The 27999-nt window shown below is 45.2% G+C and overlaps 1 protein-coding gene across 1 annotated transcript; it reads right to left on the reverse strand.

Annotated features, from left to right (window-relative positions):
- Positions 1 to 2353: 2353 nt before the first annotated feature.
- Positions 2354 to 27913, reverse strand: snphb (syntaphilin b). Its single transcript, XM_076277313.1, has 6 exons — positions 27798 to 27913; positions 23494 to 23610; positions 19413 to 19520; positions 13114 to 13263; positions 9219 to 9713; positions 2354 to 3476 (listed from the first exon to the last, which is right to left on the reverse strand). Exons 1-6 carry the CDS (start codon positions 27911 to 27913, stop codon positions 2354 to 2356), a joined length of 2109 nt encoding a protein of 702 aa, XP_076133428.1.
- Between the last annotated feature and the right edge of the window lie 86 nt (positions 27914 to 27999).

Consider the following 27999-nt stretch of genomic DNA (forward strand, 5'->3'; position numbering starts at 1 on the left):
GCCTCCTGGTGCAGGTGTGTGTGATGTGTGTGATGAGCCTCCTGGTGCAGGTGTGTGTGATGAGCCTCCTGGTGCAGGTGTGTGTGATGAGCCTCTTGGTGCAGGTGTGTGTGATGAGCCTCCTGGTGCAGGTGTGTGTGATGTGTGTGATGAGCCTCCTGGTGCAGGTGTGTGTGATGAGCCTCCTGGTGCAGGTGTGGAAATGTGTTAGATGTGGCAGGAGGACAGCAGACCCAGAGGTTACGTGCACCACTGGCCCTCAGGGCAGCTCAACGCTGCTCCCACTTCATCACACACACACACACACTCATCACACTGAGTTATTGGTGCGACAGCGTCACCCATTAAGGCAGATTACACAGGGGGCAGCTAGCGCTGAAGGCTATATATGTATATATGTGTGTGTGTGTGTCTGTGTCTGTGTGTGTGGGTGTGCGTGTGCGTATGTGTGTGGGTGTGTGTGTTGGTGCAAGGCTGTGTGTAGAATGTGCTTTGGATTGAGATCAAGGGTGCAGATTGACTAGGTCAATGTCAGCTTTGTGAGATTAGGACATGAAAGAGGGGTACACCAATCACCTGGTACACCAATCACCTGGTATGCCAATCACCTGGTATGCCAATCACCTGGCACTTCACACTCCGCCCCCTTGCCCTCCCCCTCCACCAATCAGGTCCAGCGGGTGACTGAAGCACATCAAGTAAACTGACCCACACACAATCAGTTCTGAGTTGAAAATCAAGACAAAAAATGTGTGTGTGTTCTGTTTAATTTAGCCTTTAACCTTGGAACATCCAGCACATTTGAAACGCTGCTATGTTGGTTTCTAGGTGAGCTAGGTTAGCCTATCAGTGTTAAGATTAAACTCATGTGTCTGACCAGTAGACTCACGATAGCATAGCATTCACAATTAATACATATTGGAGTGAGACAGATTGCAGACAGATGCCTCTAAGCCACAAATTCAAAATGGATGCCCTCAACTTTAGGGAACACAATCTTAAATTCAAGTAATTGTCAACCTCTTAAAGTGAACAATAGTGCAATTAAAATGTACATATCCATATTCACTAACAACATGAAACATCTTAAAAAAACAATGGACAGAAAACAGCATAAGTACATTTCAGTGGCAAACAATCATCATTTGGGTTGAGTACATGAGATATCCAGACACAACACTGAGCACTCATAACAGCTATAGAGGGACATGTGTTTGTAAGCTCTGTGTCAGATTTCAGTAGATTACAACATTCTCCAGACCTCACAGCCATCATGCTACTGTATGTTCAATCAAATGACCCAACTTACCTGAAACCCTGTCAACAATTACAGCCTTATAGGCGACATTCGATCATTTCATATCATCTTGACTTTCACTGAAAGAAAACAAAATGTCATTAAATAAAAATCAACTTGTAGTCTGAGCAACCTCACCCACTAGAGCACACCAATGAGGATTTCATTTTTCCCACACAATATGGAACATCTACATTTGGTCTACTATGAAAGGTGTGTTAATGTGGGAACTAGGGAACTAACAGCACAGCTAGGGGAACTAACAGGACACCATTTGGATGCGAAGCACATAAATAGCACAGCAGCAGCTTGTGTACCTTAAAGTCTGGAGATGGTGGACATGCCAAGGGCAGTCACTTACTCAACTGTGAGAGCACAAACCACAGCAATGAGGACTATAGGACAGCCAGGAACACACACACACAGAGAGAGCATATCTCAGCAACAAATTGCAGGAACTTCGAAGAAAGTAAATTCAGCAGCTTCTCTGTCAGACTGGCTGTTCACACACACACACACACACACACACACACACACACACAATTGTGCTCCAATCAGCTTCGGTTGCATTCATCCCTTCGGTTTGCATTCATCGTCTTACACATGCTATTACACACACACACACACACACACACACACACACACACACACACACACACACACACACACACACACACACACACACACACACACACACACAGGCCTGCTGAGCCAGAGATGGTAATCGGCTACAAAAGAAGACTTGCAGGAGTTCTATGAGGTTGTTTGTATTGATGGTGTTTATGATGTCTTCTTATGAACTCACATTCCTTTGTCCCCCGCCAGCCACCATGGCCTCTCTCTCTTTCTCTCTCTTTCTTTCTCTCTCTCTCTCTCTCTCTTGTTTGCAGTAAGATGGTTGAGTCCAGATTTGTCAGAACGCTGAGGCATCAGCTCCTTCACCTTGCAGCGCTGCCATGCAGTGGAAACAGGGCTCAGTGCTCTACGGAGATGAACTCTCCGATCAGGAGCAGGGACTAGAGGCTAAATCAGTCTCAGCCGCGGCTCCTGCTGATCTCAGATCTGCGCCCCGGGGGGCCCTCCTCCCCCCCCCCCGGCCGGATAGTGCCGCACGCCGCCTCCGCGGCGCAGGGAGGTCAGGGCCACCGTGCAGCAGCCCCGCAGCAGCGAGCCGAAGTGGTAGAGCGGCTGACCATCGCGACGCGGCGCCCGGCACAGCCACGCCACCGTAGGCACCACAGGGACCGCCACGGCCAGCAGGTCCACCAGGAAGTGGCGGCTCCAGTAGCTCTTCACCGGCGGACCCATGGGGGAGGAGCCTGCCGCTTCACTCCCCCCCCCCTGCTCCTCCCCCTCCTCCTGCTCCTCCCCCTCCTCCGCCTCCACTAGGGCCACGCTCCGGGGCTGGGAGGTCTGGGGAGGGGCCTCGGAGGAGGAGATGGGGCTGGGTAAGGGCCGGTCTGGAGGGTCCAGGGGCAGGGGCAGCTCTGATGGCGGGTCTGGAGGGTCCAGGGGCAGGGGTAGGGGCAGCTCTGATGGCGGGTCTGGAGGGTCCAGGGGCAGGGGTAGGGGCAGCTCTGATGGCGGGTCTGGAGGGTCCAGGGGCAGGGGTAGGGGCAGCTCTGATGGCGGGTCTGGAGGGTCCAGGGGCAGGGGCAGCTCTGATGGCGGGTCGATGGGGAGCAGCACTGACGCAGCCTCGGGGGCGGTGGTGGTGGCCGTCATGGTTGTGGTGGTGACGGACACCGTGGTGAGGTCCAGGTCGTCGCCCTCATCGGAGAACCAGGTGGAGGTGGGGCTGCAGGCCTGCGAGCGGAAGGTGCGCTGCTCGGCGATGGTGTCCAGGTCCGAGGCCGCGGGCCCGTAGCCGTGAGCAGGAGCCGACGCAGGCGCGCAGTCCGTCTGGATGGCCTGCTCCCGCAGGTGGTGCAGGTAGAGGTGGTGGTGGGACAGGCAGGGGTGGCTGGCGCTGGCCGAGGGGCCCGTTCCACAGTGCAGTGGCACCAGCCGCTCGTAGGTGGAGGCGTGGGGCAGCCGGTAGGAGCTGAGCAGAGAGGCCGTCTCCTTGGACAGGAAGGCGGCTTCCAGCAGCAGGTCGGCGTGGCTGGCGGCCGCACTCTCTCCACAGCACACGAAGCCGCTGTCCTGCGTGCCCTTGGCCGACAGGCAGGGGAAGCCGCTGTCCTGCGTGCCCTCGGCCGACAGGCAGGGGAAGCCGCTGTCCTGCGTGCCCTCGGCCGACAGGCAGGGGAAGTCGTCGCCGCCGCGTACGCTACCACTCGTGCTCCCGCAGCCACTGCCAACAACAACAAAAATAACAACAACAGCAAAACAGCAAACACATTGCCATTTTATATAGTGCTTTAATCAAGCCACAAAGACCTCTCTGCAGTGAAGTAGTAGCAACAACACACTGCCTTTTTATATAGTGCTTTAAAGGGTTTCTAAGTTAGAAAATGTTTTGTCACATACAGCAAACATCTCACGATCCGCTAGCTGCCTGTCCCCTGAATATGCTGTAAAAAAATACTTGAATAAGACCCCGTTCAGAATGCAGGCAAAAGTGGCCCAAATCTGTGATCTGTGTAGATCAAGTGACCAGGGGCCTCATGTATAAAGACTTGGGTGGATTTCATACTAAAACATTGCGTACGTGCAAACCTGAAAAGTAGCGTACGCACAAAAAAATCCTGATGTATGAAACTGTGCGTACGCAGCATTCCACGCAGCTTTTCTTTGTACATCCCAATTAACGTGAAATTAAGCGCACATGCACGAGCACTACACTCCACCCTCTCCTCCCACAATCACACTCATTTTAATATGCTAACTAGAAGGCCACTCGAGAGCGCAGACCTCCGCGAAGACAAAATGGCCTATCCCGCAATATTAATAACAATGAAAACTCATTTGTGGATCCATTCATACTCGAACCTGCTCCAAAGTTTAATAATTGAAATCATCAAATTAATAAAAAAAAAGTTTATCTCCAGCGAATGCGAGGTAGAAGTGTTTATCCGACGAAATGGCAAGAATCTTACGTCTTTATCATCTGTAATTAATAACAAAACAAAAAAAAACAGTAGTGGCAGAGCCTAGCAGTGGCTAGCTATAGGGTCAGAGATCGTGGCAGAATTATTGGTCAGTCTGCAAGTAGGTGACAGGGTTCGCATAACTGGGTTTGATGCATTTGAACCATTACAACACAACTGCATTAATTAAAAAAACATTAAATCAATCGTGTCCAAGTAGGCTACCACGCATCGTGCACTCGAGGTGGAATAAACAAAGTTGATCCAGGCCACATCGCCACAACATTACGATTTCTGGATCATATCTATTTGCACACAAGTGTGACAACAATAATGCGAATGCTTACTCGACGAGTCAAAGTATCCTATGCAGTCAATCACACTAAGGGAAATAGCTTATATCCGCGCTTATTAGTCAGCCTATCTATTCTATCTATACGTGTAGGCTATAGGTTTCACATTCCCTTTTAATTCGTATCCTCTAATAAGTCTACAGTTGTCAATTATAGATAGGTTGTTGCATAACTTAGTAGAATTTGAGCATGTCCATTTATATAGAAACATAGGCCTACTTTCGAAGTGTTATCATTTTTAATAACCCACCTTTCACAATATACTGTGGAAATAAAGGCCTACTGTAGACTCGCGATCAATGTTGTTGCGCTGCATTGCCTCTAAGTGTCGCCAACTGATGATACACATTGGAAATGTGCGTACGCCAGACATGAAGTTTGCGTGGAGGACCGCACATTCTCACGTTCAAGTCAGTCTTCGTACATCCGGACGTGAGCGTGAAAATTGGCGTGCGCAGCATTTTTGTGCGTACGCAAGCTTTGTCCATGAGGCCCCAGGTCAGCCTTCTTCAGGAGTAGTGTGATTGTGAACACTCCATATGTGGTCCTGATCAGACCCAGGTCTGATTTTTTTTCAATGCGCAGTGTGAACAACCAAGGCGGATTTGATGCGACTTTTACGTCAATCTACATCGACATTTGTCGTCATGAGTACCACAGTGTGACGTTCCGTTGTCACGAGTACCACAGTGTGACGTTCCGTTTCCATGACGGCAGAGTCACTGGATCTAAACAAACTTTCAAAGTGGCTTCATAGCATTGAATGTAGACATGTGGGGTCGTTTCTAGCTAATACATTGTTTTAAATGTAGGCTATAGCCATTTAAACATGTTTTACCTGCTAGACAGCAACTTAGCCACCCTGGCAGGTGTAATAGAAAGAAACACAATTCCAGTAAATATTTCACGTCTTATCAAAGACTGGCGACTGTTAAAAGTGACGTTTTTTGCCTGAAACATAAAGCCAAGACATGTCTGTGAATTTAAGGATTTTAACCGCAGGGCTATGAAGTTACATGCTGGTCTCTTTTACGGAGGAAATACATGCTAAAACTAGATGTACCGCATAGCGGTACAAAATATGACCGCCGCTCAGTCCTGTACATCCGTTACACAAAAATAAATCACACTAATCAATTTGTCTCCGTCTTTTACTCCATCCCCCACTCTTGAAACTTTTGTGTATGCTTGTTTGGCATGCCTTTGTGTGTGTGTGCGGCTGCACAGAAAGTAGCCTACTGGCGCTGCAAAGGTGAATAGATTGTAGAAAAGCCAACAAAAAGTTGTAGCATTGTTATAAAACCTTTAAAATCTCTAAACAATCACAAGTAGGGCAGTTCATCACAGTTCATCCATTGCAACTGGATTGATGAAAGGTCACCTACACCTTTAGGCTACATTGTATAAGGGAAAAGCAGAAGGTATCAGCATAATGTTATATTTTTATTTTTATTTTTTATTAATAAACAAAAACATCTCTGTCAGTTCCATGCCGTTTTCAACAGCTATCAAAAACAAAGGTCATTTTTGGATGGATGGATTTTTTGTGAATGTTTCTTCTTCTACATAAGATTTTAGTCATCTTTAGTTCATGTGATACTTTATTGTCAATGCACAAATTAAGTAACAGTAGTCTGAAACGTTATTGTTAATGCACAAATTAAGTACCAGTAGTCTGAAACGAAATACAGTTTTACATCTAACCAGTGGTGCAAATAACTGACATGTCCAAATGGGCCTTCATGAAATGCGTCGCTAGACTGTTCATACATATTTTAACGGGCCAAGTTGAAGAGTTGTTCCGTTATTGTTCGTGCAAATATAGGCTGATTCATGTTCCCTTGCATTGTGTAACTGAGGTCCATGGCTAGTCTGGCTTTCACCAGACCAAGCTCAATCTTTTAAGAAATCAAAAAATAAATCGCCAGATCAGGCTAGGTTCACCCACCCTAGTCCATGTTAGGCGCTCGATATTGTTTAATTTTCCGATTGAGATATCCACGCTCTGGCTATTCTAAATGCAAAAATGCATCAGGGAGTTATGACAAAACCGTGACTGTTAACAAACTAGATCCTAATAGAAAGCTGTTAGCTTCCCTAAGCTACAGGTATAAGGTAGGCCTATTTACAACATATATTGTCAATAGGCTATGCTGGCGACACAAATGAAATCTCCTTTGGAAACCAATGGCTTACGCCTACAGTATCAAGCGGACACATCGTGGCGAAAAGTTGTAATAAAATCCACGCAGCTCCGTGAGTCAAGGAAAGCGCGAATAAAGTAGCCACTTCTAAATGGGACCCACTGCACAGTAGCTTAAGGTTTGTTGCTAAAGCAGCCATAATGAAATGAAGGTGTCATTGTTTGAATACTTCACACACACATGCTTTTTCATCTCACAGACTACAACTACCAAGCTGGAATCAAAGCACATCGATTCCCCTCTCACACCCTGCACGCACTTAAAACAAATAAACAGGCGTCTCAATCTCACGCATGTATAGGCAAAACTGTATCAGACCGGTGTAACGTTGGTAAATCATCCATTGCACAGAATGATTTTTGTAGCACGTGCAACAAATAATATTATGATTATGTGTACAGCCCTGCCTTGGATACATCTGTCTAAGTGCACTCTAAAATATTTGGTTTAGATGTAGATCATCACGGGTGCGTTAATTTTGAAAATAGAGTATTGAAGTAGCCTAGTGGGTGTTTGGGAATGAACGTTAGCTCAGATGCATTTTGAGACTTTTTGTGGTCTTAATGCAACACTTTACAAAGCACTGACAGGGCCACCAAGGACTGTGACCAAATCAACAGCAGAAAAAAACCTATTTAGCAAGCAGAACCATCACGTTAGGGAACGTTGTGGCTAACTTACTTAGCTTGTTAGTAGGCCAGAATGAGATGACAGTCGAAAGATACAATTACAGTGCTGCTATCAATTTGCTTGGTATAACCGCATTTATAGTTTTCTACAAATGCAATCAAATTGGCCTCCATCACTCAACCAATGCTAACGGTAACATTATTGTACCTAGGTCCTATAGCTATTGATATTATAAGATTAACGTACCTGCAGTAAAAACCAAGCATGTCCAATAAACATTCTCAGATTTATTTTGGCTTCAAGAAGAAATGGGAATTACATTTCATGTGAAAACCGTCCTATCCTTATTAGACGTCCTCTGCGGTAAACTACAGTCCTTGTAGGAAGCGTCCATTGTTTTTCCAACCCACTTTAGATTAACTTCCAACAAAATTACGTCTCACTGCAATGATGCGCCATCTAGTGGACAAACGACTACGTATCGCCAATACTGGAAATGCAGCCATGATGATGAATATTTGGTTTTCCTTTAATCCTACTGAATTTGTAATTATGTATTGGCCGTTCTAATTGCCGATACCGATAGTATGTGCGTGCCTGTGTGTGTGTGCGTGTGTATATGTGTGCACCGCCATCTACAAATCTAAAAGTCTAGTTGGGGCTACATACCCACCAAATTTCATGTGCCCCGGTGTTTCGGTGTCCCGGGTATCGTTGACAAAAAATTCAGGAAGTAGACTGGGAACAAAAAAAAACATTGACAATCCCTATGACCGCTTCACTAGCGGCGGTCATAATAAAACATTGTAGTCACAAATTTGATCGTGTTGGTATGAATATATGTTGTAGTATGTGATTCCTACTGTGTAAATAAAATATACAAACATCTTGGAATCGTTGTAAAATTATTTAAATAGATTAGAAGAAAGCCACCGCTGAATACTATGATTAGATTGATCCAGTGAAATTGCTGCCTTGACAACGCTACGTCATGGTTTCGGTACTTGGTGGGAGGTAGCTGATGTCATTGTTGTTCTTTTGTGCATGCGGGTCAGTTCGGAACAACAAACAGTTCACACTGAAAATCTGATGTAGGCCACATTTTAAAAGGTAATGTGAACAGTTAAACAAAAAATTCGGATCTGAGCAAAAAATCTGAATTGAGCATTAAAGGTTGTATCAGCGATTTCAGGCCCAAAAAAACCCAAACATAAATTATCACATTCATTTAATTCATCTTTCCTAACGATCCGCTAGCTGCCTGCCCCATAAGCAGGCCGTCAAAAAACGTGTCTCTGTAGGCAGCCTAGGCTCCGAGATCTGTACACAAAAACAATTGCTATCAACAAGGGTTGGCAACCCCTCAAAAGCAAAAAAAAGTGTTTCAACCAATAACCAATGAGATGCGCGTTTAGGAGTTTTAATTGCACAGGAGGGAGTAGCGAGCTAGCTCTCTGTTTTGTTTGAACATCAACAGAAGTGACGTATCCCCGCTATCGCTGATACAACCTTTAAGACTTGCGGTGTGAACAGGGTCTAATACTTCAAACATCAACCGAAATTTAATCACCCAACCGTGCTTAGAGAACTCTTAATCAAGCCACAAGGTCACTGTAAGGTCACTAAAGCCACAAGGTCACTGTAAGGTCACTGTAAGGTCACAAAAGCCACAAGGTCACTGTAAGGTCACTAAAGCACCCACCTGCCGCAGCTGCTGCGGTCCCGGGGGGCGTGGTCGCTGAGCTTGGTGTAGGTGGAACTGCGGGTGAGCGAGCGGGCGGGAGAGCCGTCACATGACCCCCTCGGTTGGCCCTCGCCCACCTCCAGCTCCGCCGGCACTGCAGCCGGACCCTCCCCTCCCCCCACGGCCACGCCCACCGCTGCCCTGAGCGCCACCTCCTCCCCGGGTGGCAGCGGCAGCTTGTGCGCGGTGCCAGTCTGTGCTAGCTCCATGCTGTGCAGCAGTGTCTCCAGCTTGTGGTTCTGCAGGTTGATGTCCTGGAAGCACTTCTGCATGCCAGTGTCCGGGTGGGTCCCCAGGCTGCAGCGCACCACGTCCACCACCTGCTTCAGCTGCTGGATCTCCTGCTGCGCCTCCTTCAGCGCCAGCTGCGCCTCCACGCGGTGGCACTCCTCCTCGATCCAGTCCTCTTGCATGCGCGACAGCTGCGTCCGCAACTCATCGATCTCTGAGTCCCTAGACCGCAGAGTGAGTGAGAGAGAGAGAGAGAGAGAGAGAGAGAGAGAGAGAGAGATGACCGTGATGGCAGTGGAGATAGAGAGAGGTGGGAAAAAACAGTTGGACAACAACAGGAGGACAACATTGAGTAGAACTAGAAATGCAATTCCTAAGAATTACCAGTGCATGAAAATGCAAAAAATATGATGTAAAATATAATACAGAGTAAAAACAGATAATGCACAGATAGTTAGAATAGTGTTGCTAAAGTACATATGATGGTTGCTATGCCAAATGAAGTGGTTGCTATGCTGGTTGCTAGGGTAATCATGTTGGTTGCTATGGCTGTTGGTAGGTTGACATTGTAGAGGAGGTTGAAGATGGTTGAATTAAGATGGTTTCTAAGGTGTTGCTAGGTTACATATGGTGGTTGCTATGGAAAATAAAGTGGTTGCTCTGCTGGTTGCTAGGATAATCATGTTGGTTGCTAGGTTGATATTATATTGGTGGTTGCTAGGTTGTTGCTAGGTTAATTAAGATGGTTGCTAGGGTAGTTGTGGTGGTTGCTATAGTAACTCAAGTGGTTGCTAGGCTGGTTGCTATGGTATTCATGTTGGTTGCTAGGTTGTCATCGTGGAAGTGGTTGATAGGTTGTTGCTAGGGTACTTAAGGTGGTTGCTAGGCTGTTGCTAGGTTAGTTGTGGTGGTCGCTATGCTGGTTGCTAGGTTAATTTCATTGGTTCAGTTGCTATATATGTTGCTAGGTTGTAACTGTGGAAGTGGTTGCTAGGCTGTTGCTAGGGTATTTGACATGGTTGCTAGGCTATTGCTAGGGTACTTGAGGTAGTTGCTAGGCTGTTGCTAGTGTAGTTATGGTGGTTGCTATGCTGGTTGCTAGGGTAATCATGTTGTTTGCTAGGTTGTCATCGTGGAAGTGGTTGATAGGTTGTTGCTAGGGTACTTAAGGTGGTTGCTAGGCTGTTGCTAGGTTAGTTGTGATGGTTACTATGCTGGTTACTGTTAATCTCATTGGTTGCAATATTGATTGCTAGGTTGTAACTGTGGAAGTGGTTGCTAGGCTGTTGCTAGGGTAGTTATGGTGGTTGCTATGCTGGTTGCTAAGGTAATCATGTTGGTTGCTAGGTTTTAACTGTGAAAGTGGTTGCTAGGCTGTTGCTAGGGTACTTGAGGTCATTGCTAGGTTGTTGCTAGGGTATCCATGGTGGCTATAGTGGTTTGCTAGTTGAATCATGTTGGTTGCTATGGAAACTGACAGATTTAAAGCTATATTTCAATGGTTGCTATGTTGGTTGCTAGGTAGGTGGTGGTTTAATATAGTTGGCTGGAGGCATAGTTGATGATAACTGACAGTTGGAACAGTTAAATAGTTGAGTAGAGGAGAACCGGGACAAATAAAACACTTTTTAATTAAACGTAATTTACAAAGACATCGTAAAACACTGAAAGTTAATATTTTGTCACTAGCAACCTACATCTGTCCTCTCAAATACAGTTGCATTTACAACAAAACCATTCAACAGTTATTTAAGGAGAAGTCGAACGTGTGTTTTGTTTCATTCGTCCCTCCTGGCTGGGACAAATGAAACAGCATGGGGGACGAATGAAACATACAGCTTAAGTTACGTAAAACTTCCCACAACTTCAATATTTGACAACATACCATGAATGGTATGGATTGCTGCTGGGCTATATGTCTTCGTTCATGTCTGTTAACAACTCATTGCCGTCATGGTGATGCGCGTATTTCGCAGTTATGGAAATAGCATGCAATAATGCATGTTTCGAATTATATAATGTTTCTATAGTACAAAATGTTATTTCACTCTGTTTTTATGTTAAGTTTTTTAACATCAAAAACCAGCAAAGACCAGCTAAAACCAGCTACCAGCATAAGCTGGTTTCTAGCTGTTTTTTTGCGCTGAAAAAAACAGCCTGGCCAGCTTAAGGTGGTTTGCTGGTTGACCAGCTTGTTAACCAGCTTGTTTGACCACCCTATGATGGTTGACCTGCTAGACCAGCAAAACTCTTGCGAAAACATACCTTCAGCTGGTTTACCCAGCTTATGATGGTAATTCAGCTGGTAGGGTTGGGCGATGTCGCCTAAATTGGCATTTGACGATGTGTACAGTAAAACATCGTGATGGACGATGATATCGTCGGGGGGGGGGGGGGGGGGGGGTTTCGTGTAGTAAACAGCCTATAGGTATGTCTGTACAGAAATACATTTATAATGTTCTACATAAAAATAAAAAAAATGCTATTATATAGGCTATACGGCCTGATGAAAGTGGACAGCTAAGAGAGACATACTGACCAGGCTACCGAAGTTGTGTGGAAGATCTAATCCAAGAAAATTGTTGTGAAAGACGGATAGACAATCAATCTGAACACTTGCGTGTGCACCAACCAGCGGAATATTACACATTGACAGACTTTGCTGGACCCAGCAAAAAAGCTACTTAAGACTACTATCGTGGTCACTCATTTAAAATATTAGTACTATGCAGCATCCCACGTTATCAGGCTACCGTCTATGCTGACTATAAGGGCGGCGGGAAGTGAAAGTAAAGGGCTGCAATCGCGCAGTCCAGGCTATAGGAGGGCGAAGTAAAAACACTTTTACAAATAACGAATCCCGATTACCACTCCGCTGCTGTCTTGGACTTTTGCTAAATGCATGAAATACAAGCCTTACAGTGAAAGACGGATAGGCTACCTTCTGATCCTATAATTAACGAAAGATATGGTTTATTTTAACACAGAGAAGAAGGACGCATTTGGCGCTCGCTGTAGCCTCGCAAAAATATTTGAGCGCTAGAATGTCCTAGTCGTAGCCTAACAATAATAAATCTATATTTTCTGCTAAAACATTAGGCTACATATTACGTCCAATGTAGGCTATAGGCCTGCGAGACATGTAGGCTACTAAAGGACAATTAGGCTACACATTCCCGTCACAGTCAGGAATTATTTGAATAAGAGGGTAAGTCTTTTATTTTACAAGACGGTAGACTAATACGTGATAACTGTTTGGCTGACAGCCTTTAAAGTAGGCTCAATTTCATTTTCAGGGAAAGGTTTTTTTATGTTTTAGCCTGTTACAGCAAGAATTAGTGACTGGCATGTGGGGGCGTGGCATCACGATGGTTGCTTTCCATCGTGATGCCTGTCAACCATCACGATGGACGATGATATCGTCCATCGGCACAACCCTATCAGCTGGTTTTGCTTGTCGTACCACCTCAAGCTGGTAATTTTAGCTGGTGCTGCTGGTCTACACTGGCCATGTCAGCTTATGTTGGTCATTCTAGCAAACCAGCATGATCATCTTACACCAACAATGTCAAGCTCGAATGTCAGCCTTTGTGAATGCTCTAGCTATGTGTAGGTGACCCACCTGTCCTGCAGCCTATCGACAGTCTCCTTGAGGCGAGCGCGCAGGTGTCGGATGCACACCTCCTTCTGCTGCAGGGGGGTCAGGTACTGCTCCGGGGGAGGGGGGCGGATGCCGTGGTTGTCTGTGCAGGACGTGTACTTCACGTTACGCCTGCCAGAGAGGAAAGACCACCCAGACCAGGCCTTTAACATACTCAGACCACACTCAGACCAGGCCAAATTTAACATACTCAGACCACACTCAGACCAGGCCTTTAACATACTCAGACCAGGCCTTTAACATACATACACCACATACACCACACTCAGACCACACTCAGACCAGGCCTTTAACATACTCAGACCAGGCCTTTAACATACTCAGACCACACTCAGACCAGGCCTTTAACATACTCAGACCAGGCCTTCAACATACTCAGACCAGGCCTTCAACATACTCAGACCAGGCCTTTAACATACTCAGACCACACTCAGACCAGGCCTTTAACATACTCAGACCAGGCCTTTAACATACTCAGACCAGGCCTTTAACATACATACACCACACTCAGACCACACTCAGACCAGGCCTTTAACATACTCAGACCAGGCCTTTAACATACTTAGACCACACTCAGACCAGGCCTTTAACATACTCAGACCAGGCCTTTAACATACTCAGACCAGGCCTTTAACATACTCAGACCAGGCCTTTAACATACATACACCACACTCAGACCACACTCAGACCAGGCCTTTAACATACTCAGACCAGGCCTTTAACATACTCAGACCAGGCCTTCAACATACTCAGACCAGGCCTTTAACATACTCAGACCACACTCAGACCAGGCCTTTAACATACTCAGACCAGGCCTTTAACATACTCAGACCAGGCCTTTAACATACTCAGACCAGGCCTTTAACATACATACACCACACTCAGACCACATTCAGACCAGGCCTTTAACATACTCAGACCAGGCCTTAAACATACTCAGACCAGGCCTTTAACATACTTAGACCACACTCAGACCAGGCCTTTAACATACTCAGACCAGGCCTTTAACATACTCAGACCAGGCCTTTAACATACTCAGACCAGGCCTTTAACATACATACACCACACTCAGACCACACTCAGACCAGGCCTTTAACATACTCAGACCAGGCCTTAAACATACTCAGACCAGGCCTTTAACATACTTAGACCACACTCAGACCAGGCCTTTAACATACTCAGACCAGGCCTTTAACATACTCAGACCAGGCCTTTAACATACATACACCACACTCAGACCACACTCAGACCAGGCCTTTAACATACTCAGACCAGGCCTTTAACATACTCAGACCACACTCAGACCAGGCCTTTAACATACTCAGACCACACTCAGACCAGGCCTTTAACATACTCAGACCACACTCAGACCAGGCCTTTAACATACTCAGACCAGGCCTTTAACATACTCAGACCACACTCAGACCAGGCCTTTAACGTACTCAGACCACACTCAGACCAGGCCTTTAACATACTCAGACCACACCCAGACCAGGCCTTTAACATACTCAGACCACACTCAGACCAGGCCTTTAACATACTCAGACCAGGCCTTTAACATACTCAGACCACACTCAGACCAGGCCTTTAACATACTCAGACCAGGCCTTTAACATACATACACCACACCCAGACCAGGCCTTTAACATACATACACCACACTAGGGCTGGGCGATAAAACGATAGCGATATGTATCGCAATAGACATGTAATCGATATCAATAAAAATGCATTCGATAGAACACTTACGTTAACAACCTTACGTTAACAACCTTACGTTGTCCATAAATAAATAGGCTAAATATATCTTGCATTGTAGCTAGTATGTGCAACTCTACCAGAGTAGAAGATAGAAGTAGGCCTACCTCAACACAGACTCTCAATGAGTCCTTGCCCCGTGCGCGCTCTCTCTCTCTATCTCTCTCTCTCTCTAGGTGCATCCCTCCTCAGCATGCGCATGTAATCCAAACATTCACAATCGTGCAAGACGACTGAATTGCTATTAAATCCGGTTAGCATCATTAGCACGCTGCACAAATTTGTTCAAAACTGTTGCATTCAAATTGACTGCCAAATTCTAATCAACTCAATCCCGATGCAAATGGAAAAGTATTTTCCAAGACTCAAACGGGCCTGTCCCAAGGAGAAAAATTAGCCTATTCATTTGAAACTTAAACACGTGGGGAAACTGAACAGTCTAACCAGTAGACTTACTATGATAAGCTAGCAAATTACTTTGTTTACAATATTTCCAGGCTTCAACCAGTGCTGCTCATTCAGACTTATGTGCACAATTATTTATTTAAGTGTTTTTCATGATTGTGTTGCTATTTCTTTTCCCTGTTTGCTTTGATTGATAACTGAGGTGATTCAAATCAGAGGAAGGTTAAGTTTAAAATAAAAGTGTTTAAATGTAACTTTTTTCCCTTCTGGGGCCATATTCACAAAGAATTTTAAGGCTAAAAGTAGCTCCTAAGTGGTGAATTTAGGAGCAACTCCTAAAAATAATGGGCGTGTCACTCATAACTTTAGGACTCCTAATTTTTTTCACTAAAAGTAATTCACAAAGCATTTTAGACCTAAAAGTAGCACCTAAGTCTGGGACAGCTTAAAAAAAGTCAAGAGGACTCCTAACTCACTAAGACCTATTCACAAACAGCTTTTTGTGGCATTTCACGTTGCGATGTTTTGAAATATGCGGCAACAGGAGCTTCCAATCGCGAGGGAACAATTTTGCATTCATAAGGGACGCAATAACGCCACCAACAACAACCAAAACTACTCATTGTTAACATGTAAATTAAATGTAACGTTTCATTGTGAATCAAATTAAAATGTTCTCCTCTTTGCAAACGTAGCCTAGGCATATGGTGACAGATTCATTTAATAATGTTGCAAAGGTAGGCTACTGCATCAATCCATAGGCCTATGTTTCATTAGGCTACTAGGCTATTTGTTTTGCCTTACTCTTTATTCATTTAGGTTAGGCCTTTTTATTCAGTTATTCATCATCTTCCGTCCTTCGCACTACTTGTGTAGCGCACACATTCTCAGACCTGTCACCTGTCACTCATCATCGTAAGGGAGGTGTTTGGAATCATTCCCGCGTTACAATCATCAGCCAATCAAGGTGGTCACTTCAGTCAAGCTCGTGCATGAGTAATGACGTCATCCATAGCAACGAAGACTCACTCTTAGTTTAGGAGTTGTCATTTTTCCTTATTAAGAGTAGGTCTGAAAGGCTTTGTGAATAACTTTTAAGAGAAAACTCCTAGCTAAAATCTTTTAGTGCGATTTAGGAGTACTCCTAGTGGTAAGATAAAAGGCTTTGTGAATACGGCCCCTGGTCCTCATCTGAAATAGATCAAATAAAAAAAATTAAAATCAATAATTATCGATATCGACTGATATGAAATACTTATATCGTGATACAGTTTTCAGCCATATCGCCCAGCCCTACACCACACCCAGACCAGGCCTTTAACATACTCAGACCAGGCCTTTAACATACTCAGACCAGGCCTTTAACATACACCCCAGACCAGGCCTTTAACACACTCAGACCAGGCCTTTAACATACACCCCAGACCAGGCCTTTAACATACTCAGACCAGGCCTTTAACACACTCAGACCAGGCCTTTAACATACACCCCAGACCAGGCCTTTAACATACACCCCAGACCAGGCCTTTAACATACATACACCACACTCAGACCAGGCCTTTAATATACTCAGACCAGGCCTTTAACATACACCCCAGACCAGGCCTTTAACATACATACACCACACTCAGACCCCCCAGTCACATATCCCCCACATATCCTCTATACCCCCCCGGTCACATATACCCCCCAGTCACATATAGCCCATATACCCCCCAGTCACATATACCCCACATATATACCCCACATATGCCCCACATATATACCCCCCAGTCACATATACCTCCCAGTCACATATACCCCACATATATAGGGCTGCACGATATTAGGAAAACATGCGATATGCGATAACATTATTGAGTCCTGCGATAACGATATAACTTGCGATATTTAATGTAAAAAAAAGAAGAAAAATCTCCATTCTAGATGCTGCTAGCATAGACTGGTTGGGGGGGGGGGGGGGGGTAAATGTATACATGGATTTCTATGCAACGTCATGAAAACATGTGTGCGCAACTAAGAGGCAGAAAGCACCATAGAACAGCATAGATCAGTGCTCTCCTTGAATAGAATAAAATGAGTTGTTATGCTGAAAACTGCACCAATTCGAAATCACGATGGTTAAATAATGTTCAATATCCCTAACGGAATGCATGTCTTCACCAAAAATGACAAAATACAATGTTATATTAATAAAGCAAATGAACGGCAAACTCTGAGATATAGCCTGAAATGAAATGGTATATCATTGAGACAACAGGGGTATACAAAAAAATTCGATTGTAGCTTACAGCAGCCGAATTTTTTAGGTTAAGTTTATAACGTTGTGGACGGCCACCAAGCGTCTTCTGCCCCATGGCTGCGCGCGCATCTAGTTTTGTTGGTAAACGAGAAACCCGTGTATAATTACAGAAATAAATGTATAATTTTCTACATAAAAAATATAAAATATTATGTAGCCTAGGCTATATATGGTCTGATGAAAGTGGACAGCTAAGAGACCTACTGACTAGGCTATCGAAGTTGTGTGGAAAATCCTCCTAAAAGACGGATAGACAGCCAATCTGAACACTTGTGCACCAACCAGCGGAATATTCCACATTGCCAGCCTTCGCTGGGCCTAGCAAAAAAGCTACTTAAGATATATCGCGGCGGTCACTCATCTAAAATCTTAAGTAGCCCAGTCTGTAACCTCATACGCTGCGCATCCCACGCTTGACTACGAGGGCAGTGGAAAGTGAAAGTAAGGGGCTGCGATCGCACAGTCCAACGAACGTAGGCTAAACAACTTTTACAAATAACGAATCCTGATTACCTCTTTGCTGCTGTCTGGGGCTTTTGCTAAATGAAAATGATGAAATACAAGCCTTACAGTGAAAGACATATCTTCTGATCCTATAACGATAACGAAAGAAATTGTTTATTTTAACACGGTGGAGAAGGACGCATTTGGCGCTGTGTTTGTAACACGTTATCCTTCATACCAAAATATTTCCATATAACAGACGTGCTTTTCCTTTTAGTCACCAATCCCTCTTCACCCAAGTGTAACCTACCTTGCTCACTATCTTCAGCCATCACGACTTAGCTCCATATGCTTAGCTCCCACCAACACCTAAAACACCGCGCACCTAAACTGGTATCAACGGGCTTCTCGGGCAGCATGACAGCATCAGTTTGGTAAAATATGTTGACATTCAAAAATGTAGAAAATGTATCGAAAATTAAGTAATCTGGGCGGTATGTCTATCGCAAGCATTGATATCGCGATAACGATAGATTTTAGATATATCGTGCAGCCCTAATACCCCCCAGTCCCAGTCTTCAAGGGCTGAAGTGCCCTTGAGCAAGGCACCTAACCCCTCACTGCTCCCCGAGCGCCGCCATTGTAGCAGGCAGCTCACTGCTCCGGGATTAGTGTGTGCTTCACCTCACTGTGTGTTCACTGTGTGCTGTTTGTGTTTCACTAATTCACCGATTGGGTTAAATGCAGAGACCAAATTTCCCTCACGGGATCAAAAAAGTATATATACTATACATACTATTATACCCCAGTCACATATACCCCACATATACCCCAGTCACATATACCCCACATATGCTCTATACCCCCCAGTCACATATACCCCACATACCCCCAGTCACAAATACCCCATATACCCCCCAGCCACATATACACCACATATCTTATAACTCATGTTATGGACTCACTACAAGGCATCATCAGCAGCCCATTGTGACAATATTGAGATAATACTCGTCGTAACTGAATTGTTTCAACACCAATACCATGTAGGACATTACACTGTACATTCCTGTTGGATAGAATAGCCCTCACCTGGATGTTGGGCTGAATAACCCTAACCCTCTGCCCCACCTGGATGTAATGTTGGGCTGAATAACCCTAACCCTCTGCCTCACCTGGATGTAATGTTGGGCTGAATAACCCTAACCCTCTGCCCCACCTGGATGTAATGTTGGGCTGAATAACCCTAACCCTCTGCCTCACCTGGATTTAATGTTGGGCTGAATAACCCTAACCCTCTGCCCCACCTGGATGTAATGTTGGGCTGAATAACCCTAACCCTCTGCCTCACCTGGATGTTGGGCTGCAGTCACTGCCCTTGCAGGACCCCGAGTTGCTGCTGCTGCTGAGAGAAGCGTTGCCATAGGGATCTCTGCTGCTCACTGGGGCTGGGGACCGTCTGCAATATCACCATGGAGATGTCAGTGCACAATCCCAGACCATCACACACCAAACTGATCCGGGTCCAGCACACACCAAACTGACCCGAGTCCAAGAGGTGAGCCTTTACTGACAAACAGCCTTTTATCCAAACACAGATGTTGAAGGAGACCACAAAATAAGACAACACAACATGCCCAGAAATACACACAAACATGCTCACGGACACAACACATACACCTGGAACTAGACGGGTCAGTCCACCAGCATCACTGCAAACACTAAAAGAAGCCCAGCATTTCAAAACACACCTGAAAGCAAACAAGCAGGATGCATGAACATGATAAAGGTAACTCATCCACCATGTAGCGTATCCATGGTGATTAACAGCCCAAAATCAGAACACTTACAGCAGGGATGTCAAACTCAGGCCCGCGGGCTGCTTATTTGTGGCCTGCGAGGTCATTATTCAATCTGTATTAGAAGTGGCCCGCCGCGTAGTTTATACAGCGCATCCATATCTGAGCTGGCCCGACAGTATTCTCTTCAGCGCATCCGCGTTAGAGCTGGCCCAGCACGCTATTCTATTCAGCGCATGAGCGCAGCCCAGGGCAACGCAGCCCATCAAGTTGCTACATACTGTACAGTGTATCATACACCATTAACACTTCAAATCCCAAAATGCGTTGCATCGTTAATGCCGCCTTTTCTGTTCATAAACAAAACATGTATCCATGCAACCAGACAAACTATCAACGAAAAAATGGCGAAGCGAAAGACTGCTAATCGGAGCTTTCAAGATAGGTGGGAAAACGATTATTCATATTATTCAAGGACAAACCCGTTTGCTTGGTATGTGGATTCACCGTAGCCGTCACTAAAGAGTACAACATAAAACGGCACTATGTTGAACGTGAACTGTCATGACGTGAACGTGAACTGTCATGAGTTCATGACGTGAACTGTCATGAACTGTTAATATTTACAATTACAATTTTGATAGTTGTTAAATGTTATTTACGATTTTTATAGTTCACCTGCAAAATTAGGCCAATATTTTTCTATTCAGATATTCAATATATTTTTTCTATTAGGCTATATTCAGAAATGCCTGCATTCTATTTTTTCTTGTGTGTGTATACAGTTTTAATTCAATAAAAACATCGGTTATTCAAATGTTGAGCTTGGCCCGCGACATACTCCCAGTTCTTAATTTTGGCCCCCTGTGAATTTGAGTTTGACACCCCTGACTTACAGACATCAAAAGAAAAACATCAACAAAGCCATGGTTCCTTTTCATCAGCTGAAAAAGCAGAGAGCATGCAGACCAGCATAATTAAAGAATGAATGTGCTGAAATATGATCCTTGTCCGCAGTAACTGAGGTAGTAAATGGTAGCCTGTCACTCAGGGTTCAATCTGTCCACCAGAACATTTGCCCTTCAGATCTGACCGCAGTGTCAGGGGATGGCCCGGGCGATGTAAACACCACATCCTCACTCCTGACGATACCCACACACTTGTCACACTTCTGATGATATGCACACACTCCTGACGATACTCACACACTTCTGACAACAGACACACACTCCTGACGATACTCACACACTTCTGACAACACACACACACTCCTGATGATACGGACACACTCCTGACGATACACACACACTTCTGACAATACATGCTCACTCCTGACGATACTCACACACTTCTGACAACACACACACACTTCTGACGATACACACACACTCCTGATGATACGCACACACTCCTGACGATACTCACACACTTCTGACAACACACACACACTTCTGACAACACACACACACTTCTGACAACACACAGACTCCTGATGATACACACACACTCCTGACGATACTCACACACTCCTGATGATACACACACACTTCTGACGATACACACACACTCCTGACAACACACACACACTCGTCACACTCCTGACGATACACACACACTTCTGATGATACACACACACTTCTGACGATACACACACACTCCTGACGACACACACACACTTCTGACGATACATGCTCACTCCTGACGACACACACAGCCGGGCTCCAGACTAACTTGGTGCATTGGTTGCACTGGTGCGTCTAACTGTTATTTAGCTGGTGCGCCTAACTTGCACCAGAACAAAATGTAGGTGCACCCAAATTTTTCATTGCCTGCCTTTAACGTCACAATTCCAAGGTCCCATTTTTTTATCGCTCTCCGTATACCTTCTGTGTCTGAGCTGTTCAGTGTTTCCCACAGAATTGGATTCAATTTGTGGCGGTAGCTGACTTGGACAATGGGGTGGAGGTCTAATTGAGTGCCTGTCACAAGACGTTCGTGAGGGAACCCTTGCAAATTGCAATTGTAACACAGTTTAAAGGCTGCTGATGTGTGGATGCAATTCATAACGTTTTCTAAATAGTTAAAATAAAGGTTCGTACTTCTCCTTGGGACAAGCACTTTTGAATTTTGGAAAACACTTTTCCACTTCCATTTACATCGGGAAATATTCAGAGTCAATAAAATGAGCCCTTCAACGAATTGACAAGCAGCTGTAAGTAGGCTAAGCATGCTAAATTCAACATCCAAACAGTAGCCTATTCTAACGTTAGCTTTGAGATACTGCTTGATTGCATAACTTAACTTAGTTTAGTCTCTTCAATGTAGCCTATGTTGTGATAAGATCTTAGCAGAGTTAACTTCAATGCAGCAGTTTTGAACAAATTTGCGCAGCATGGTCACGATGCTAAGCGGATTTAATAGCAATTTAGCCAGACGTCTTCTAAGCAATGCTTCTATGTGGCAACAACAATCCTTCAACAATCGTGAATATTTTGTTAAATGCACATGCAGAGGAGTGGCAGCGGGCTACGAGAGAGAGCGGGGCGGGGCAAGGAAAGGCTGCGTGCGTAAAAAGCGCAGCTCAATGGCAATGCAAGGATTTGATCTTATATTTCATTTAAATTAAATTACATTAAATTAAACATAAAATATTTATATGTGGCGGCCGATTTTTATTGTGTGGCGCCCCGCCACAGATTAGTCAATGTATGGGAAACACTGCTGTTGTCAGAACATGGACCGGGAATGACAAGATTGATTTGATTTGGGGGCCCCCACCACCTTGACGCCATCAGTTATATGGAATATTGTGTGATCATTCACATCAGGGACGATCCTAGTCTCTGCTGGACCCTCCACTCCCACGGAAAACGATGGCTTATGCCATATGTTTCTATTTCATATTTTGGAGTTCATAAACGTTATATATTTTGTTAATCATTTATAGTATTTTCTGATCTGCATACCTAGAAGGAACTTTCGCCAGATGTAAAAGTTTGCCAATAGGCTACATAGTTTATTTGGGAAATGTCATTAAACCCAGCGGTAGGCCTAAATGAACTAGGTAGGTTAGCAGCAACACAAACTTGAGAGGTGCAATACTTAACAGTATCACTTAAGTGCAGTGAGACATGGCTGATAGTTAATCACATGACAGCTGCAGGTTGAAAGTTGCGTGTGTGTGAGGAGAAAACACACATAGGCTACAGGAAGCAGGAGAAATAAGAAATACGTATCTTATTGCAAAACAAGACTATGATTCTTAAAATGATCGCCTACCGTAGCCTAAATTGAGGTATTGTGACGTTTCTAATTTCAGGGTATTGCGATACTTTTCTAGTCAAACACTAGTCAAAGGAGAACCAACGCATAGTTTGTGGAGAGACAGCAGATGCAACGAAAGTCTACAGTAGGCGCTCACCCTTATGACGTTAGGTGCACCAGTGCGACCCAGGAAAGAAATGTAGTCGCACCCTTGCGAGCCTGCACAGGCAAAATCCCACTCCGGTCCCAGAGGGGCAGTGTTCCTCAGTGGAGAGACAGAACCCAGAGATGACGCTGAGGTAGGACGTGTGGAGGATGAAAGGATGAGACAAAGGAAGAACGGAAGAAAGAAAGCAATGAGGTGCTGACCGGCAGTGGCGCTCAGGAGAGTTGTGTGCCAGATATCCTTGCGTGGGCCGCATGGACACCATATAGCCCGTCTCCATGGGAATGTAGTCTAGCTCTATAAACCTGCAATAGTCAAAACTGACCACAAAAAAACACACTGTTACAGGCAGTGATGGCAGAGTGAACACCTGCATTAGGACAAGGCTAGCTTTGTGTCTGTGTGTCTGTGTAGGAGCAGGCTAGCTTTGTGTCTGTGTAAGAGCAGGCTAGCTTTGTGTCTGTGTAAGAGCAGGCTAGCTTTGTGTCTGTGTAAGAGCAGGCTAGCTTTGTGTTTGTGTAAGAGCAGGCTAGCTTTGTGTCTGTGTGTGTGTAAGAGCAGGCTAGCTTTGTGTCTGTGTGTCTGTGTAAGAGCAGGCTAGCTTTGTGTCTGTGTAAGAGCAGGCTAGCTTTGTGTCAGTGTAAGAGCAGGCTAGCTTTGTGTCTCTGTGTGTGTAAGAGCAGGCTAGCTTTGTGTCTGTGTGTCTGTGTGAGAGTAGGCTAGCTTTGTGTCTGTGTAAGAGTAGGCTAGCTTTGTGTCTGTATGTCTGTGTAAGAGCAGACTAGCTTTGTGTCTGTGTGTCTGTGTAAGAGTAGGCTAGCTTTGTATCTGTGTAAGAGCAGGCTAGCTTTGTGTCTGTGTGTCTGTGTAAGAGCAGGCTAGCTTTGTGTCTGTGTAAGAGTAGGCTAGCTTTGTGTCTGTGTGTCTGTGTAAGAGCAGGCTAGCTTTGTGTCTGTGTAAGAGTAGGCTAGCTTTGTGTCTGTGTGTCTGTGTAAGAGCAGGCTAGCTTTGTGTCTGTGTAAGAGTAGGCTAGCTTTGTGTCTGTGTGTCTGTGTAAGACCAGGCTAGCTTTGTGTCTGTGTAAGAGCAGGCTAGCTTTGTGTCTGTGTAAGAGCAGGCTAGCTTTGTGTCTGTGTAAGAGCAGGCTAGCTTTGTGTCTGTGTGTGTGTAAGAGCAGGCTAGCTTTGTGTCTGTGTGTGTGTAAGAGCAGGCTAGCTTTGTGTCTGTGTGTGTGTAAGAGCAGGCTAGCTTTGTGTCTGTGTAAGAGCAGGCTAGCTTTGTGTCAGTGTAAGAGCAGGCTAGCTTTGTGTCAGTGTAAGAGCAGGCTAGCTTTGTGTCTCTGTGTGTGTAAGAGCAGGCTAGCTTTGTGTCTGTGTAAGAGCAGGCTAGCTTTGTGTCTGTGTAAGAGTAGGCTGGATTTGTGTCTGTGTGTCTGTGTAAGAGCAGGCTAGCTTTGTGTCTGTGTAAGAGTAGGCTAGCTTTGTGTCTGTATGTCTGTGTAAGAGCAGACTAGCTTTGTGTCTGTGTGTCTGTGTAAGAGTAGGCTAGCTTTATATCTGTGTAAGAGCAGGCTAGCTTTGTGTCTGTGTAAGAGTAGGCTAGCTTTATGTCTGTGTGTCTGTGTAAGAGCAGGCTAGCTTTGTGTCTGTGTAAGAGCAGGCTAGCTTTGTGTTTGTGTAAGAGCAGGCTAGCTTTGTGTCTGTGTAAGAGTAGGCTAGCTTTGTGTCTGTGTGTCTGTGTAAGAACAGGCTAACTTTGTGTCTGTGTAAGAGCAGGCTAGCTTTGTGTCTGTGTAAGAGCAGGCTAGCTTTGTGTCTGTGTAAGAGTAGGCTAGCTTTGTGTCTGTGTAAGAGCAGGCTAGCTTTGTGTCTGTGTAAGACCAGGCTGGCTTTGTGTCTGTGTACGAGCAGGCTAGCTGTGTGTCTGTGTAAGAGTAGGCTAGCTTTGTGTCTGTGTAAGAGTAGGCTAGCTGTGTGTCTGTGTGTCTGTGTAAGAGCAGGCTAGCTTTGTGTCTGTGTGTCTGTGTAAGAGCAGGCTAGCTTTGTGTCTGTGTGTCTGTGTAAGAGCAGGCTAGCTTTGTGTCTGTGTAAGACTAGGCTAGCTTTGTGTCTGGAATGACTCATTGGACTGATAAAATAAGCATCTAGCTTCACTAAACACTTTGGGCTGGTTTCCTGTACATGGATTTGGAGTAAGTCTAGTCCTACTAGTCCTTAGTCTAGTCCTAGACTAAAAGCTTTTCCTTACTGGAGATCTCCATTACAGTTCTGGTTTAGTCCAGAGGGGTGTCTCACAAAACCTAGATAAGGGATTAAGCTGGGATTCTGCCTCTGTGAAATACCCCTTAGGCCTAGGCTCAGTACATTAAAGGATCACTGGCCCTGGGCTCAGTACATTAAAGGAACACTCGCCCTGATTTGGAACACTGGGCTAAACTGGGGGCAGTCGTGGCCATAAGTATATGGGGCAGTAAGTATACGGGGCAGTAAGTATATGGGGCAGTAAGTATACGGGGCAGCCGTGGCCTACTGGTTAGGGCTTCGGGCTTGTAACCGGAGGGTTGGCGGTTCGATTCCCGACCAGTAGGAACGGCTGAAGTGCCCTTGAGCAAGGCACCTAACCCCTCACAGCTCCCCGAGCAGGCAGCTCACTATTCTGGGTTAGTGTGTGCTTCACCTCACTGTGTGTTCACCGTGTGCTCTGTGTGTTCACTAATTCATGGATGGGATAAATGCAGAGAGCAAATTCCTTGTATACGCAATTTTACTTGGCCGAGAAACCTTATTTACATTTACATTTACATTTACAATGGGCTCTAAGTTATGCGGTTTCTAAGCTAAAACTTTTTTTGTCACATACAGCAAACGCAAAATCAGCAAATCTTCTCATGATCTGCTAGCTGGCTGTGCCCTGAACACACTGTAAAAAAGAGGTTTCTGTGGACAAACACACAACAACAAAACAGCCTGGTCCAGCTAGTGGAGTATTTCACAGAGGCAGAATTAAGAAATCCAAGATAAGTAATAAAGCAATAAAGCGTTGTCTGGTCATCCTAGCACCCCTGAAAAACAAAATCCCTGAAAAACAATAGCACCCCTGAAAAACAAAATCCCTGAAACTGCTCGTGGCTACAGTACCTCTTAGTTAGAATGAAGCAGCACAGAGTACAACTATCAAGGGAAAGGTGAAGCTCATAATCCTTCAGAAAAAGAAATGCTAAGGCAGAATTTCGGAGGACAAATCTAAAATCAGTTCTTATCTCCTCTTTCATTACACAGTGTCCCCTGGAAGATGAGTAGGGAGGCTCTATGAGGTTGTCCTGATACACAAATACAGTCCTGCTTAGTGCTAACTTCAGTGCAACTTTAACTGTGGTCTTCCTCCAGCATAAAGCTTTCAAGCACATTGTGACTAGTCATGACAGTCAGAGAAAAGCATTTGCATCTAAATCTGATCACGCTAAATCTGTGCCAAAGAAAACGCAGTGAGGAGTGTCTAGCCAGAGAGACCTCATCAGACAGTCAAGTCCCTCATGCAATGCCTCTGCTGGCTTTAGCTGCCTTAAGCCAGGCTTATGTAAACTGATAATATTTAATCATGGCATGCCATTCAGCTCTTTATTTTCATTCACTGCCTCATTTGGAAATGTCACAATCACAGTCCATCAAATATAATCTGTCTCTGAAATCAGCCTTGATAAGACCAGGGACTCCTTTATAGTTTAGTTCATAACCTGCAGTCAACTAAACAGTCAAGACTATCAAATGTGGAAAAAACATCATGGGAAAACATCTAAGGTGGGAAAAAGCCAAGACAGAAAACGTCATAACATGAAACAAAGCAATTACATACAAAATATAGAGAAAAGAAAGATGAAGAGAGAAAGCAGCAAAAGCATGCCGTTAAGGGGAGGAACGGTCACTCTAGTAGCCTCAAAATCATATGGGAGTACAGGACCTGAACAAGCCAGCAGGAGAGAGAGCAGCCAATAGCAGCCAGGCTTCCAGTGCGCTGAGTATAGCAGCAGGCTTCCAGTGCGTCTTGCAGTGGGGTGAGTGTGCAGTGGGGTGAGTGGGGTGAGTGTGGCCTTGCAGTGGGGTGAGTGGGGTGAGTGTGGCCTTGCAGTGGGGTGAGTGTGCAGTGGGTGTGCAGTGGGGTGAGTGTGTGTGTGTAGTTGGGTGTGTGTGTAGTGGGGTGAGTGTGTAGTGTGCAGAGGCGGTGGGATGAGGCTACAGCCCATAATAACACTACTGCTAGAGAATGGGGGGGGGGGGGGGGCATATGGTGGAGACACAGCATCAGGGAGTCACATGACAACATGAATACTCTAAACAAGAATCAAATGAGGCAAGGATGCTTTTCGCTCTTTTTGGCAGTCAGATCTCGGTGGCTGCTGCTGGAATGCTGAGAGTTTCGTTGGAGTTACAGTATCCACTAAATGCAGAAGAATGCTCTGTATGGAAACCACATCTGCCCCAGTGATTCTTAGTCCAGAGCCATGACTGACTGGTGCATGGTGCTGTTGACCAGAGCCATGACTGACTGGTGCTGTTGACCGGAGCCATGACTGACTGGTGCTGTTGACCGGAGCCATGACTGACTGGTGCTGTTGACCGGAGCCATTGTGGGCCGTCAGCACACCCCGTGCAGCGCAGAGCTGATGTGTGTGTGTGTGTGTGTGGGGGGGGGAGTAAACAGAGCTGTGTCTC

Source organism: Alosa pseudoharengus, unplaced genomic scaffold, assembly GCF_046254945.1.
Source record: "Alosa pseudoharengus isolate Yale_2024_CS ecotype anadromous, Long Island Sound unplaced genomic scaffold, YU_APseudo_1.1 YU_APseudo_1.1_scf_9, whole genome shotgun sequence".
In the NCBI taxonomy this organism is placed as follows: Eukaryota; Metazoa; Chordata; class Actinopteri; order Clupeiformes; family Clupeidae; genus Alosa; species Alosa pseudoharengus.